Here is a 16,962-nt window from a genome sequence, read left to right as displayed (position 1 = left end):
CAATCTCAAAAGGTGTTTTTCCGGTACTTCTATTCACTGAATTGTTATAGGCAAACTCTGCTTGTGCAAGGATCAAATCCCAACTTCCGGTTTTATCTCCCACTAAACATATCAACAAATTTCCCAAACTTCGGCTAACTACTTCTATTTGTCCATCAGTATGTGGATGAAAAGTAGAACTGAACTTCAAATCTGTCTTCATCTTCTTCCAAAGTGCTCTCCAAAAATAGCCAACAAACTTAGTGTCTCTATCTAAAACTATTCTCTTAGGTAATCCATGCAATCTCACCACTTCCTTGAAAAATAGGTCTGCTACGTGCAATGCATCTGATGTCTTCTTACAAGGTAAGAAATAAGCCATCTTCAAAAATCTATCCACAACCACAAATATATAATCATTCCCTCTCGGTGTCTCAGGCAATCCAAGTATAAAATTCATGCTTATATCCTCCCAAGGTCTTACCAGTACTATCAAAGGTTTATACAATCCCACATTCTATCTACTACCTTTTGCAACTTGATAAACTCTACAACTTTACACATATCTCTTAACATCATTATGAATCTGGGGCCAAAAGTACTGCTCACTCACCAATGCAACTGTTTTGTCAATGCCAAAATGTCCAGCTAAACCTCCATTGTATTTCTCTTTGATTAGGTTCTCTCTCATGGAAATCTTAGGTATGCATAACTGAACTCCCCTGAATAACATCCCATCCTGAATGAAATAAGCCAACCATTTTCTCCTATCAACCATAACTGGTTCTCTACATGCTTTCCAAGGTTCTGCAAAATCCAGGTCTTCATCATACAAGGTCTTCAAATCTTCAAAACCTAATACTATCACTCTCATTTCTGTCAACAAATTCCTTCCCCTACTCAATGCATCAGCAACTTTGTTAGATTTCCCACTTCTAAGCTTCAACACAAAGGTGTAATTCTACAAGAATTTGACCCATCTCATATGTCTCTAATTCAACTTACTTTGAGTGTTCAAATACTGTAAATATTGATGATCTATATACAACACAAACTCCTTAGGCAACAAGTAGTGTCTCCATTTCTTCAAGGCTTGAACTATAGCATAAAATTCCTGATCATACACTGAATATCTCTTCCAGGCATAGTTCAATTTCTCAATGAAATATGCTACTGCTCTCCCTTCTTGACTCAAAAATGCTCCTATTGTTGTTCCACTTGCATCAAAATCCACTTGGAATACCTTATTGAAATCTAGTAAAGCTAACACTGGCTACTTAGCCACTTTCTGCTTCAACAATTCAAAACTTTTGTTTGCTCTGGTGGTCCAATTTAATTCCTTCCAATCTCCTCTCATGATCTTAGTCATAGGGTTACAAACTGAACTAAATTTTTTGATAAACTTCCAATAAAAACTATCCAATCCATGAAATGATCTTACATCTCCAATGCTTTCCCATGTAGGCCACTCAACAATGGCTTTCACTTTCTCAGGGTCTATCTTCAAACCATCCTCAGATATCACAAATCCTAAATAGACTAACTCATCCCTCATGAAAGTACACTTCTTGATATTGATCAACAACTTTTCTTCTCTCAACCTCTGTAAAACTTGTCTTAATTGCAACAAATGCTCCTTGTTTGTTCTACTGAAAATAAGAATGTCATCCAAATACATAATAACAAACTTACCCAAGAATTTATTTAATACCTCTTTCATCAGCCTCATGAAAGTGCTCGGTGCATTAGTCAATCCAAAAGGCATCACCAACCATTCATATACTCCTTCATTTGTCTTAAATGCTATCTTCCACTCATCACCTTCTCTTATCTTGATTTGATGATATTTATTCTTCAACTCTATCTTTGTAAAGTATTTTTGTCCACTCAAATAGTCCATTATGTCATCCATCCCAGGCAAAGAAAACCGATATTTCACTGTGATCTTGTTTATTACTCTTGAATCGGTACACATCCTCCATTCTCCATTATTCGTAGGTGCTAATATTGCTAGTACTACACAAGGTCTTAGACTCTCCCTAATCAAACCTTTTTTCAATAGCTCATGCACTTGTCTATTCAATTCTCCATTCTCTGTTTGTGTCAACCGATGTGTAGTTTTGTTAGGAAAACTAGCTCCAGGAACCAAGTCCATGCTTTGACTAATACTTCTAAGAGGTGACAATTCATGAGGTACATTATCTGAAATGATGTCCTCGTATTCTGTCAGCAAATATCTTATCTTTTTTGGGTGTTCTCCTTCCAGGTCCAGTCTCTCATTCTTCTTAGGAATTAAAGAAAAACACACATTCTCATGTCTCAGTCCATCCATGAATTTCCTTCCATCTACTAAATAGATTCTGGCATTTGTACAGACTTCACCCTTCAAAGGTTCCTCCAAAGGTAACAAGGTTTGCTTCATCCCATTGGCCACAATAGTTTATGTATTCTTCCTCTCATCATTTATTGTCTATCTATCAAACTGCCAATGTCTTCCCAACAAAAGATGACAAATATCCATAGGCATAATATCACACAAAACTTCATCATGATGATTCCCAATTTTCAATTTTACCAAGCACTGTTCACTTACTAACAACTTATGTTCATCTTGAATCCATTCTATTTGATAAGGCTTAGGGTGTTTCAATCTCTTCAATTTCAACTTATTCACCATCTCTTCTGAAACAAGATTATTTGAACTACCACTATCAATAACAACTTTACAACACTTACCGAGTACCTTACATCTGGTCTTGAATGGGTTCTTCATCTTCTCTGGTATGACACAAAGCTCTTGTTATCATCAACAGTTCTCCAAGATCCCAATGGTTCCATAAAATACCAGAAATAGTAGAAAGAACAACTGGTAACAACAACGAACACATAATCGGTAAACAATATGAATGAATCTTATAATAGTTTGAAGAATTACACATGCCACATGTTGGATCACATTCGAGGATACAATTAATGCTTACACCACAATTATAAGATCCAGATCATCCACAGAATAGGTCAGCTTTCAGGAACAGTCTGTTGATTCTATCCTGATCTGGACCTCAACCTTCTGGCCTCAGCCCAACTGGATCAGAATCCTACTGGATCTACAACTTCGCATGATCTCAAAACAAAGTCTTCTATCTTCTAAATTCTCTATATTCAAATGATTCACCAACCACACTTTATACCATCCATAATAATAATAAATTGATCAAGTCGGCCCAAAGACCAACTGGTTCATGAAACGTGCAATGGTAACATGACAGCTCAAATCGCTAAGAACAATCTCCAAATCATAAAATGATGTGTGGAACTTTGGGAATACCGGCCAAGGCCCAAAGAGACATCTCCAATGATCTGCAAGTCATAGAGATCAACCGCAACCCGATCCAACTTTTCTCAACACATTTTTGGGCTAATCTCTAAGCACATATCAATCAGGCCAATACTAGAATCCATATCTCACCTGAAACAAATCCAAATGCTATGAAACTTGAACACGGAAAACATCATGAGCACAAGGGAATAAACCCAAAACCACAACGCTAAAAACTCAAACATAAAGAAATGCCATGATCTCAAACAATTCCACTGAAAACTGCTCAATCGGTAAGAACTACACTGGTGGTGCATCAGACTCTCGAGGTTAATTGAAAAGTGAGTAATCTATCAAAAGGTACTTGCAACTGCCTTAGGGGTTCGATGATCTAACTACAACTTCCGACTGCCTCTCCTCAGCGATCTACCGGTCCAAACTATGACCTACCTCACTCGACGATTGATTCAAGTCTCCGCCCACTAACTACCTCAAGCTCAAGATCTAGGACCAACAATCTACCTACAAACCTTGCTCTGCCTCACATTCGACGATCTAAACAAGTCCATAAGTTGCCTCAATCTTCTCTCCAACCAACCCGTGCACAAACAACACCATGTCCAACAACAGGTTCACAAACTAGCTCTGATACCATTTGAAGCAGTCACCAGTGAGGAGGGACCTCAAGGAGATCAGTCTGGACCAATCAACAAGAGTAAACACAACGAAAACACATAGATATGATGGAGGAAATGAAGAAAGATAGTTTTTATTGCATGAAACCTGATTACATCCAACCAGTAATAACCCAAAGGATCTAGTCAACCCAAAAAAATTCAAAACCTGAAGAAGAAGACCTAACATGTAAAATGAACAAGGTTGGCCTCTGCCAAGAGATTGCTCCAAAAAATCCAAAGGAAGAAACATAGAAGGTCGACCACACACCAAGAAACATCAATATCAACGCTCAAGGCTTCACAAGCTTCAGAATGGGTTTTAATAGATCACCAAAATAGGTCTCAGGCAACCGGTAACAAAGGAACAACCAGTTACAAGAAACTATTATGGAAACTGGTGGCGATATCTTGTCAAAAAGTTATCTAAATGAGATGTGATTTGAAAGCAAGAAAGATGTCAATTCTTCAAGTAGAATCCAACTCCATAGGATCTGGTGAGCCAAAATCAAGACACAGAAAGGAAAACTGAAACTGCAAACAAAAAACAAAATAGAAAGGAAAATGTTTTTTTTTTGTTTATTCAAGATTGTTGTGAATCGAGGATTCTCCTGCAGCATAAAATAACCCTAAAAAATTCAAACTAAATAATTTTATTCACCGAGTGTTTCTTTATGGTTATGAGTGCACTCAGTTAACTAGGCTAGATTACAAAAAAATTATTTTCTTTTATAATACTATTGACTTTAAGTGTTTGCTATTTGGTGGACCAATTGAAATCTTTTTGATCATTTTATGACACCTACTTAATGGATTCCATGAGCGTTGTTCAAAATTTTTACTTGAGCCATTATTTGGTTAATGTCATATTGATATAGGACAAAATTAATGAAACAAAACATGAAATAATTTTGGCTCCAAGTGGATGTAATCATTATCATTGTCTAACGTACTAGTTTTTCTTAATCAACAACATACTAACATGGCTAAACATAACACATGACTTTGTCACAACTCAAATGAAAAAAGTTCCTAATGGTTAGTACATTTAAATTATTGTTTAAATTATTATAAGGCTATTCATATGCATTTTCTTCATAAAACTATTGGTCCAATGAATAAGTAAATTGTGAGATCTAGACAAGAGGTACTTAACAAACATGTCTTCACCTAAAACTAGTATATATATATAGACAAGAAATCTTAATTTGGATATTATATATGGAAAAAAAAAATTAATTCGACAAAGAAAGGATATGAGGATCTTAAACAAAATGCATCAATAGGGCCTTGGAGTAAACCAAACCAAAATTTTATTAAAAAAAAAAGAAAAAAAAATAAATAAACATCTTTAATTATACTTAGAATAGAAATGGGCAGCCTATATAAATATAAAAATTAAACTGTAGACCATGTCAGTTTAAAACGAGGGTCCCCGACTCATGTAACTAATGCATGTTGTGTAAACAATAAGAATTATTTTTATTTTGAAGTTTGATTTATTTATAAGACATGCAAAAGCACATTACAAAAGGTTACATAAATAAAAATCACATCAATATGATCTGTTGTAATCTAGGACTATATTGTAGGGAACAATCCTAGTGCAAGTAACATGAAGATATCAACTCTATTACATATATGCAATCTTAATTCTATGTCAAATCTCAAATTTAAATCTTCTCTTACTAATGCTCTTGAATCTAGATGATCAATTTTCCAAGTGAATTTACTAGTTTATGCATTGTTATGACTTACAAGGTCCTTAGAGAAATTTTAAGAACTATTATGAGCCACATATTACCAATGTTTAAATTAATGAATGCATTGTATTAGTTTGTGAGTTTCATAGGCTTGCACAATAATATACAAACTAATTCTTTAACATATTGCAACAATGTTCATTGAAATTATTTCAGATCCAAGTGATTAATTTTGTAATTAAATTAGATACTTTATGCATTGCATACTAGTGCATCACACAAATATTCAAGAAATAAAATTTTAACACTATTGTGAATCTACATTGCCAGTGTTTGAATAAATGGGCGAGTTGCATTGTTTTATGAGTTTTATAAGGCTTGTAATACAATAGACAAATTGATTTTAAAAGGCATTGTAATGTCATTCTTCCATATGCTCTTGGATCCTAATGATTAATTTCTTGATTGAATTGGATAGTTTTTGCATCACATGTATTGTTAAATTAGACAAGAGTTCAAGATAAAATATTGCTATTATTGTGTCCCATATAATTCAAGCTTAAATTTATGAATGTGTTACATTGTTTTGTGAGTTTTACAAAGTTCACACCCTTTTGCGGTCATTACACAATGATAGAGATCTTTCGTATCTCTTATGGATATGTCGTATCTCTTAGGGATTATCGTCGAATAATTCAAAACATTGTGATTCAAGAGTTCGAGACTAGGAGCTTAAGAACATAGCTCAAAGCTACACCTTTCCAAGGGTTAAAAGATAGCTTGATGGAGCCCTTCCTGGTTCAGGTATGCTTCTTTAGGAAAAGATCTTAAAAATTATGTATTCATATTATGCATTTAGCCAGTTTTGTTGTGTAAGCCTTAATGTCCCTAGGGCGAGGTGAATTCGATTTTTTTAGGACCAATGTAATAAGGTGGGTTGTTAGTGTAAATTGATTATATTACATTGCAGGTTGTAGCTAGACAGTTATAAGCATCATATATTTCAAACTGGTACATGACACCCTTATTTAAACATGTTAGCTGTAAATCAAATTATCAATAAAGTTATTAACCATTCACTCTCACTTCCACACCTTTTTGACATAACCATTACACACCAAAATGCAATTACTAGTTATACAACCTTTAAATAATTTAAGAATATTAACTATAATAATACTTCAATAAACATCTCCAAAAATTAAAAAATACAGAAAATATGCAACCTTTATTAAAATAATATATTAATACAACTATAATGATAGCTCAATAACCATCTCGAATTAAAAAGTATACACAATATTGAAATATGTTGTGACCCTGATTCCATGATTACCAATAGGGAACCAAATCGTTTATTTTATGGATTCATTCACCGTAATGATTTCCTAAGATATATAATATCACCCAAACATTTTATTCCAATTTATTCCAAAGAAGGAAAACTAAGATGAAGTAAGAGATCTCCATCACATTCTCAATTTCTATTGTAAAAAAAGTGAAAAATATTTGAAGTCTATCTTTTGATGGGCACTGCTGAAACCACCATGAACATTTAATACTCTTTTATTTTATTATTGTGAAAAAGGTGAATCTACCTGCCGATCTACAGCAAATCGTCCATGTGCGTTACATTTAGGTCGTGCACATCATGATAGGAAAAATATTGAGAAATTCTCTTGGAACAAATCCTCCATGTGCGTTACATTCAGGTCGTCTACATCATGATAGGAAAAATATTGAGAAATTCTCTTGGAACAAATCCTCCATGTGCGTTACATTCAGGTCGTCTACATCATGATAGGAAAAATATTGAGAAATTCTCTTGGAACAAATCCTCCATGTGCGTTACATTCAGGTCGTCTACATCATGATAGGTAAAATATTGAGAAATTCTCTTGGAGCAATCTACTATACATATGTTGCGCGTTTGCCTGCTCTGCCGACACCAACGTATTTCCTCCAAATTCCTAAGTATCAGCCATGGCCTCAAATTTTCTAGAAATAAAAATGTCTGCAAATGCTGCCGCATTCCCTCATTCTTTCGATCTCTGCCTTCATACTCAAATATTGGAGGAAAATTCGGTATCAACCATGGCCTCATATGACCATATTATGAATGAAGAGAAAAGTGTTAGTACTAGTAAAATACTAGTGATTGGAGCCACTGGTTATATTGGTCGCTTTGTTGCTCTTGCAGCTGTAGCTGCAGGCCATCCTACTTATGCTCTTCTAAGACCCACGACTGCATTTGATGCTGCCAAAGAAAAGTGCCTTCATGAATTGAAAGATTCTGGTGTTATCATTGTCTATGTATGTCAGAAATTTTGTCTTAGAGAGATGATTTTTGTAGTCTTGGCCAGAGTGATATGTAAGAAACAGTAGTAACGTGTGTAATTGTTTTGAAATTGTTTTCATAGAGACTATAGATTGTTTTGATTGATTATATGAGTTTAGAATATATAATTAAGCTTTGCTGGTTTGTCCATGGTAATTATTATTGCAGGTGCTTGCCTTATAGTTATAGAGCGACCAGCTTACAACTAATCATGTTTGACTGTCTTGTTGTCAAGTTGGGCATTTAAAAATTATGTTAGGAAGGGTTGTTCAGTCACTCTCCATATTAATGGGTCTAATTTGGCTGGGACTAATAGCTCTCTTATAATTGTAAATGTGTGTTGTAACGGGTCTTGCACATTTTGAAATGAGTATTATTAACGTCTCTGTGTGCTGTAATGGGACTTATTAAAGTACACTGTGTGCTGTAATGGGTCTTATGGAATTTGTAATGGGACTTATAAACATACATTGTCTTATAATGGGTATTTTGCACGGAGATTTAAACGATCACAATTCAATGGTAAAGGCCATGCAAGGCATCGATGTTGTCATTTCTAATGTAGGTGGCGCTCAACTTACAGATCAGCTCAACATTGTAGACGCCATTAAAGAAATTGGCACGGTTAAGGTCAGGTCATAGAACCCAAACATTATTTCTTTTTAATGCTTCTAAGTTGTAACTGACCCAAGAATGGTTGAGCAAATTTGATGCAGAGGTTTCTTCCTTCAGAATTTGGGCATGATATAGACAGAGACAATCCAGTGGAGCCGGGGCTAAGCTTTTACAAAGAAAAGAGACTTATTAGGAGGGCAGTAGAGGCAGCCAACATTCCATACACTTACATCTGCTGCAATTCCATTGCTGGCTGGCCTTACTTTTATCATACCCATCCCTCTGAGCTTCCTCCTCCCCAAGACCAGTTTGAAATCTATGGAGATGGAAACATCAAGGGTAATATGTTATATAATATTATATTAGAGAATGATGCACTCTGATCCGAAATCTAATACTACTAGTTTCTGATTGTATTGATTTATGGGTTGCTAATAACAGCATACTTTGTGACTGGGGAAGACATTGGGAAGTACACCATAAAGGCTGTGGAGGATGTCCGGACTGTTAACAAAATTGTGCATTTCAGACCACCCAAGAATTTTCTCACACTGAATGAGCTTGCAGCAATTTGGGAGAAGAAGATTGGAAAAACTCTTCCTCGGGTTTGTATCTCAGAACAAGATCTCTTGGACTTAGCCAAAGGTATATATTACGATGCAGCATAGTCTATATATTATTTAATTAATGTTAAATGAGTTAATTATATGCGCAGTGGAAAAACGAATTGTTCAGAAATAAAAAGCTAATCAACGACAAACTTGGATTGGACATTTATTAAATAATTTAATATCGATTTTTCTCTGTGCAGCCAACAATATTCCAGAGAGCATAGTGGCTTCCCTGACACATGACATCTTCATTAATGGGTGTCAATACAATTTTAAAATGGAAGAGCCCAAAGACGTGGAAGTTTGTGAGCTTTATCCAGAGATTCTCTACACTACAGTCCAAGATTTCTTCGATGGGTACCTTTGAATTTCAGTATAATCAACCGTTGAATACAGCTCACGGAGTATTGAATAAAATTATTGGAATATTTTTTGCCTACAGTTATGTAACTTGCAGTCTGAAACTCTAGATCTGCCGAATTCTGTGGCAGAAAAATCTCAAAAAAAATCCAAGGAACGTCCGCGTATTTTTATAGTTTGTTAATCAATGTCTTAATTAGAATGAAAATTTCCTATTTTAGATGGAACTAATTATTGCTGTCAGAAATACAAAAATATTTCATGGACTGTATTCTTCACCATTCTTTTATTTTCCATCCAATGGTAAGGAAAGATATTTCTAGTATATATAGACTTCCATTTGTATCTTCTATAGATGATAGTTTTGCCCATCGAAAATTAGAGAAATAAATAATATCAATAATAATGTAGAATAAAATATTAAAAATAATAATTTATAACATAGATTTAATGTGGTTTATTTAATATGGACTACATTCAAGAGAAACAAATGTTTTTTTTATTCTATTATCTAACAAAGTGCAAATTACAATCTTGCAATGAAAATCGCAGCCGTGTGTTATATCAATGCACTCACTCTGTATCAAATATCTTGACTTTTCACATTCCACAACTACTTATTTATCAAACAATTTTAGTGATTTACAAAGGCCAGTTTACATACCAAAATAACAATGGACTCCTTTATTAAATAATGGAGAAACAATTTCTTTTGATGCTTTTCCCTTGAGCCCCCAATCGAAGGCGTTTTCTGACCTTCCTGCACTTCCATGTTAAATTATTTGTAGCGAAAATGCAATTGTCAAGTCACCAAAATTTAAGATCGATGGCATGATCAATTTTCACATACCAATAGAAGATAAACTAGATAAAGAATGAGTACATCCTTAATTTTGTTAAGATTATCAAATTCATGCTAGTATTTTAAATCTGATGAAATTATTTTCTCTCTCTTACGTGGGAGGCCCATCCTTGGATTGGAATTGACATTATGTATTTTGATTTCATTCGAGTTGATTCCTTATGATGTTTTATATGATTATGATATTTTGGATATTTGATTTAGTATTAGACCTTGGTTATGATTGCATTATGTGTAGAGTAACTTAATTATGCTTTTATAATCTTTTATATGCTTAAAAGTAAAATTGAGAATGCAATGTTGGATTGTTGAAATGTAGTACTAACTTAGAATGATTAGAAGTCTAATTGGGTTTAGTACTATGATCGTAATTATCTTGTTTTAATTATATAGAAATTTTTACAATATTGTGATGATTCTAAATCCTGATGATTGTATTTAATTAGAAAGGATATAAATTGTAGCTTATGTGTGAATGTGTTTGTTTACTTTATGTTGCTTCAGCTATGATATTTTTTTTGAACATATTGACATGTCAATGCAAGTTTATATATTTAATTCTATGGTCTGTAGAATATAACATCCCTTGGAAACTATAAATGTGATTAATCCCATAACATCAACTATAATCTATTTGGAAGGACTATAGTCTCATTGTGATGTAATATTTTTGTGATGTAGTTTGAGACATGTCTATTTGTGAGTTTTTTATGTCATTACATATTTGAATTTGATTATCAAGTCAAGTTGGCATCCAAGTTGACATTTTTAGACTTAGTGCTAAAGGAATTTTAATGTTTTAAAAAAATCAATTAATAAGTTTTTTTTATGATTTATAAATTACTTGGGTGGGTATCTATGAAATAAGTACCCTTTTAATTTCTTACCTTGGACTTTGGCTAAGATGTGACACCTCAATGTGCTCCTAATATGTTTTGACAACACTAAGGTTCATTGGGATGGTGTTGGGATGAAGGTGAACAATGAATATATCTTGATCTTGTAGTGGAATACATGCATGGGAAAGGATACTTTTGTCTTGATTTAACATCTTAGCTACATCTTGTTGGATTGTAAGGTATATCTTGATCTTGATTTGAAGGAGGATACGTGGATGCTATGGAGTGTGTAATTTGTTCTAAACAATCTATAGTGTAATCATAGACCATGGTGGACTAACAAACATTCTTGGAGGGGCTACCCTTGTTATAGGAATCTTCTTTTTCAAGTTTAAGGAGTGGATCCTTGAAAGTCTTGAGATAATTGTATGTGCTAGGGGGAGTGTCTTCAATAGTAACATCACCTTTGTCTATAAGATCTTGGATGAGATGTTTCAATTTATTAGAATTTGAAGTCTTGTGTCTTTTAATTCTATGATAGTTGCAAACCTCATTTTTTTTAATACCATGGTGGTTTTATTGCTAGTTCTTGATTTCTAGCTTTAGGTATTGTGATAATTTTATCTTGAACTAGTTTTGGCAAGGCACTTTCCATAGTTTCCTCAAGGGGAGTGAATTTTCTCCATGGTGTGTTGTTTTGTCTATATGTGTTGTTTCATCTAGAAAAGGTGCTTCCTTGTGTGTTTGTTGATATGTTGGATTGGGTTTGAATAGATTTTAATTCCATTACACCATCATTGACAAAATTATTTCTCTTAGATGTTGAAGGGTTGTCCTTGTTGTCTTTGTAAATATTCAACGGACCTTTATCAATAGGATCATTTTTTATGTTTATCCACTTTTTAATGATCTTATCATATGTATCAACACATTAAACATGCGAATGAAATCCCATCTATTGTTTTAAATTTTGAACATATATGTTAACAAGTTATGTTTTAGGAAAGTGATAAGGGAACCTTCTTGATAGATTTCTCCATCCTTGTAAGAAGAAAGAAAATGTCCCCATTTCTTTATTTTGTGTTAAATAAATCAGTCATAGAAACCTCATGTTCAATGTTGCATGACAATTGTGAGATAACCTTATCTACCAGCTCATGAAAGGACTTGGTCCCATCACTTAAATGTGAAAACCAACTTTATCTAGACCAACTCATGAAAGGACTTGGCCCCATGAGGTAAATGTGAAAACCACTCAAATTGACCTCCCAGGCTTCTTGGAAAGAGGCACATAGGATAAATATCATTGTAAGCCACCTCCTAGTAAGCCAGATAAAACTCTTACATGCTCATGAGGATTACCTTTTCCTTTATACTTGTCAAATTTAGGAACCTCAAAGTGTTGGGGAAAAGGTATTGTGGGAATAGATCTATCAAACGGATAGGACATATGTCCTCAAGGTTATAACTCTTCTTAGTGCTACCAATTTCTGTATTAGCTATCTTTTAGTGAAATATATATATTTGGGATGCCAAGTCACTTAAGGGTATTAATGGAAATGAGTTGATGTTATAAGTGGAAATTGATGGTTGATTTTGAGGGATGTAAGTGGAGGTAAGAGGTTAAGTATGTGTATGGTAAGTAGAGATAAGTGGTTGAGTAGGTGAATTATGGTTTTTATAAGCATAGGAATGAGATGTCATAGGTTGGGTTTGTTGATAAGTGGAGGCGTGGGAGTACATCGGCTCAACGTTTCTGGTAAGTTGAGACATGTGAGGTCATTGGTTGAATTTGTTGATGGATGGAAACAATGTGGGATGTGGTTTGTTGTGGTATTGATGAGGATGTAAGCTGGGATGCTACTTGGCGTGGTTGTGGAGGATTTTATAGAATGGACATGCCTATGGATGGTGGATTAGAAGATGTCATGGAAGAGGATGGACTTGGTGTAGGTTGATCTATGTTAGTGAAGGTATCAAAATCGTAATGTAACTTGGAACCCCTTTGAGCTAGCAACCCAAACTAGTGATTGGGATTTGAATTAAGGACCATTTCCAACACTTTCATACCCTTAAGGTCTTGTTAAAATTATCTTTTGTCTGCTAATGTTGGTTCTTGTTGCTCATCTTGTTTAGAGGGGAATACCCATGAAGTTGCATGTTCAAGTTTTAATTTTGAGTGTTGTGAGAGTGTTCTTGGGGAGGTGTTTGTGAAGGTGTTCCACTCTTAAGTTCCTCTTTTGTTAATTTCATGTTTTCTTATTTTGTGATATTATGGTTTTCATGCAATGTCTTGAATATGATTGGATACTTTGATCTAGATGAAATATTTTTGTTGTTTCAAAGCCAAAATTGATCAAAGTTGAACCAGATCTTTAAACTTCAAAATGATAATAGTAAAGATAAAAAAATTTCCTTGAACTACACTTGTGAGCCCAAGAAAATGGACACATAGTGAAATACACCAACTCAAGAGTAGAGATTGAATCAAAATTCAATATACTCACCAAAGATAAAAGATAGCTCTTCAACTTGGAATAGACTTGTGAAACCAAGTAAAAAGAAAGAATGATAATGGAAACAGAAATAGAGAAGATCAAACTTAGACTTTGATGCATTTAAGCAATGATATGGAAATATTCCTAGATCATTATCTTGTTTTCCAAATCTTATCACGATATGCAGTTTTTTATTCAATTTTGTAAGTTTTTGTTTGTTTCTGTTGGTGTAAATAATTATTCATCTTGGTTATTATTACACCTTACTTAAGTTTACTTAGGAAATGCATTTCATAGTAGTTTGGGTATGAGACACTTGGGTGTTTGTACCACATTGGGATAGTGTGTGTAGGATAATTTCCACCTTTTATGGTGTGATCTTGTTGTTACACTCCACATTCAGTGGGTGATCCACCTCATGTGGACTATTATATTATTTCTCCTACCTACCCACACCTATTTCCTACCTACCCTTGTTTCTTATTGAGCCACATGTCATGTTTGTGTGCTCACATATCCATATAACCTTGCCTATATAAGTAGGCTCATATTCATTTTATGTAACAATGAATGCTTAATGATCCAGTTGATCATATTTTTCATCTTGATAGAATACAGTTTATTTCTATCATCTATTTTGTTCTCTCTTATTTGTGCTTTCCATTGCCTCTTGATCTTGGCAAAATCTCACATGGTATCAGAGCTGGTCCATGTCTCACATGGTATCAGAGCCATTAGAGTGTCATTGGTTTGCTAATTGAGAGAAATTTGATGCTATTTGGGGTTTGCATTTTGGATCTTTCTATTGCAGGTTATTATTGAAGCTTGATGGGTCAAATCTAAGGTTACCATTGGATTGAGGAGGTCCAAGAAAGTCAGTTTTACCTTTTGTTTCATCCAAATCGGACTTTAGAGGCCAAATCTAGAGGCATTTGAAGTTTGACGCTGGGGCGGAAATTTTCCAGAAATTATAATTTTGCAGGCAATTTTCAAATAGCGATATCTCACTCATCCGAACTCCTTTTTTCGAGCAATTTTTTTTTTTTTTTGGGGTAGAATTTCATGATCTGTACAATGGTGTAGGAGTTTTCTATTTCTCAAATACAGGTTTTTCGGAAATCATGAAATCCCAATTTTTACAACTTTGGAGGCTTCATTTGGGCTCATATGGACTCCTTTTTAGGTGCCAATTTTTTTGAAAGTGCATATTTTTTCATCTACTTTCATAATCTGCCATTTGTTTGCAGTAGTTTTAAGTAGAAATTGTACTTTCATTATTTGACCATTTTTGGCATATTTGGTACTTGCATTTTGCTTGGATCTTAGTTTAGATCACTAGCCATATTTGTTGAAGTCTCTTAGATCTCATTTTGAGAAGTTGCAAATTGAAATCAAAAGTCCACTTTGCCTTGTTGTACAAGTGGCCCATTGTATATGCACTAAGTATAAAGTGCCAAAATCACCATTTTGGGGTACTTTGATTGAGTGAATTTGGGGGGGTGTCTCTTGTGCTTTTGTACTCTTGTGTTCCTTCCTTTTTGCTGCTATAAGTTCTTCTAAGTTTCCTCTCTTAACTCCTCATAATTATGCTACTTGGAAAATTGATGCATGGAGTAAACTTATGGAAAGAGGACTAACTCATTATATTGATGGAACTATTGTTGCTCCTATTGATCCTAAGGTTGATCTAGTTGGTCACTTGGATTGGCTCACTAAAAATATCATTGCAATTGGTACCTTAAGAAAGTATGTATCAAATGATCTCATTTTTCATATTGAGAAATGTACTCTAATCAAGGATGCTTGGAAAAAGTTTCAAGACTTATATGGTCAAGTTGATGAGATTAGGGGATATCAAATTGATAATGATCTCACCATGTTGGATCCCAAGAAATTTGATACTATACAAGATTATGTCACTAAGGCAAATGAGTTGAGGGCACAACTCAAAGATTGTGGCATTGATAAGAAGGATACTCAATTGATATTCAACTTGATAGGAAAGGTTCCACAAGAATATGCAGCATTTGTTTCTAGTTTCCAAACCCATAGGATGACAATGCGTTCAAGCTACACAATGCCTACATTTGATGCTTTCAATGAAATGTTGATGATGGAACAAACTAAGTTGATAAGCATGGGCATTATTAAGGCTTCTAAGTCTCAAGCATTAGTAGCAAATCAAGGGAACAAAGGAAATCAAGGAAAGGACAACTCAAACAAGTAGAAATGGCAATCAAAGCCTAAGGACAAAGCATCATCCTCTCCACAACAAGGAGATACATCCTCTTCCAAGAGGGATAATTCACCAAAGAGGGAGAAACCTACTTGTGCCTATTGTAAAAAGTTTGGTCATGAGGAGCGTCATTGCCATTTTAAAAAGATTGATGAGCTCACACATATCATCAAAAAGAATAACATTTATTTGCCTAATGTCTACAAGAAGGATGATTCATCAACTTCCACTTCCTCACATTCAAAAGGAAAAGGGAAAGCATTCATGGCTTCTACAAGTGGGAAGACTCACTCTTTTGGGACAAGAAAAGGAAAAGCTCTTTGTGCTACTACTAGTCATGATTCAGAGAGATGGCTTCTAGATTCAGGGGCTTTTCATCATATGGCATCTTCACAGTCTATGTTCTCTACATTTGAGCCTTGCACCATGCCACAGATTTTGATGGGCAATCATACATACATGGATGTGATTGGGAAAGGATCTATTGACATCGGGGATAACTCCTTCAATGATGTGTTGTGTGTACCCCACTTGACAAACAATCTCCTTTCCATCTATCAAATCACACATGGCGCAACTAAGAGAGTTGTGGAGTTCACACCTGAGTCAGTTTTCATTAGAGATTTGGAGACTAGAGCTATCATTGCGAATGGGGTGGTTGATCATGCATCTCGGTTATACTCCTTTTCAGATTTTGTTGATGATGATTTCACATTTGATGATTCTACACATGATGATCACACTTCTTGTGATGGTTCAGTTTTTGAGGAGAACTTTGGACACTTGAACATGGGGATTCTCACATGTGACCCCGATCTTGAGCCTTGTATTTCATCTCCTCATATTGATATCACATCACCTATTGCACATGATGGTGCGAATAGTGCGACAGTTTTGCCTTCATGTGATTCAGTGCAGCCGTATATTC

General features: G+C 34.6%; 1 protein-coding gene across 1 annotated transcript; it reads left to right on the top strand.

Annotated features, from left to right (window-relative positions):
• Window positions 1-854: 854 nt before the first annotated feature.
• Window positions 855-9,638, top strand: LOC131860850 (leucoanthocyanidin reductase-like; the record flags this gene model as incomplete). The annotated part of the gene is made up of 6 exons (XM_059214892.1): window positions 855-898; window positions 7,820-7,992; window positions 8,513-8,643; window positions 8,730-8,967; window positions 9,070-9,273; window positions 9,440-9,638. Coding segments are annotated over 6 exons (957 nt in total), but the record flags the coding sequence as incomplete, so codon positions are not given.
• Window positions 9,639-16,962: the final 7,324 nt, after the last annotated feature.

This window comes from Cryptomeria japonica, unplaced genomic scaffold, assembly GCF_030272615.1.
Source record: "Cryptomeria japonica unplaced genomic scaffold, Sugi_1.0 HiC_scaffold_16, whole genome shotgun sequence".
Taxonomy (NCBI): Eukaryota; Viridiplantae; Streptophyta; class Pinopsida; order Cupressales; family Cupressaceae; genus Cryptomeria; species Cryptomeria japonica.
The sequence above is the reverse complement of the archived record's forward strand: the minus strand, read 5'-3'. Positions and strand labels throughout refer to the sequence as shown.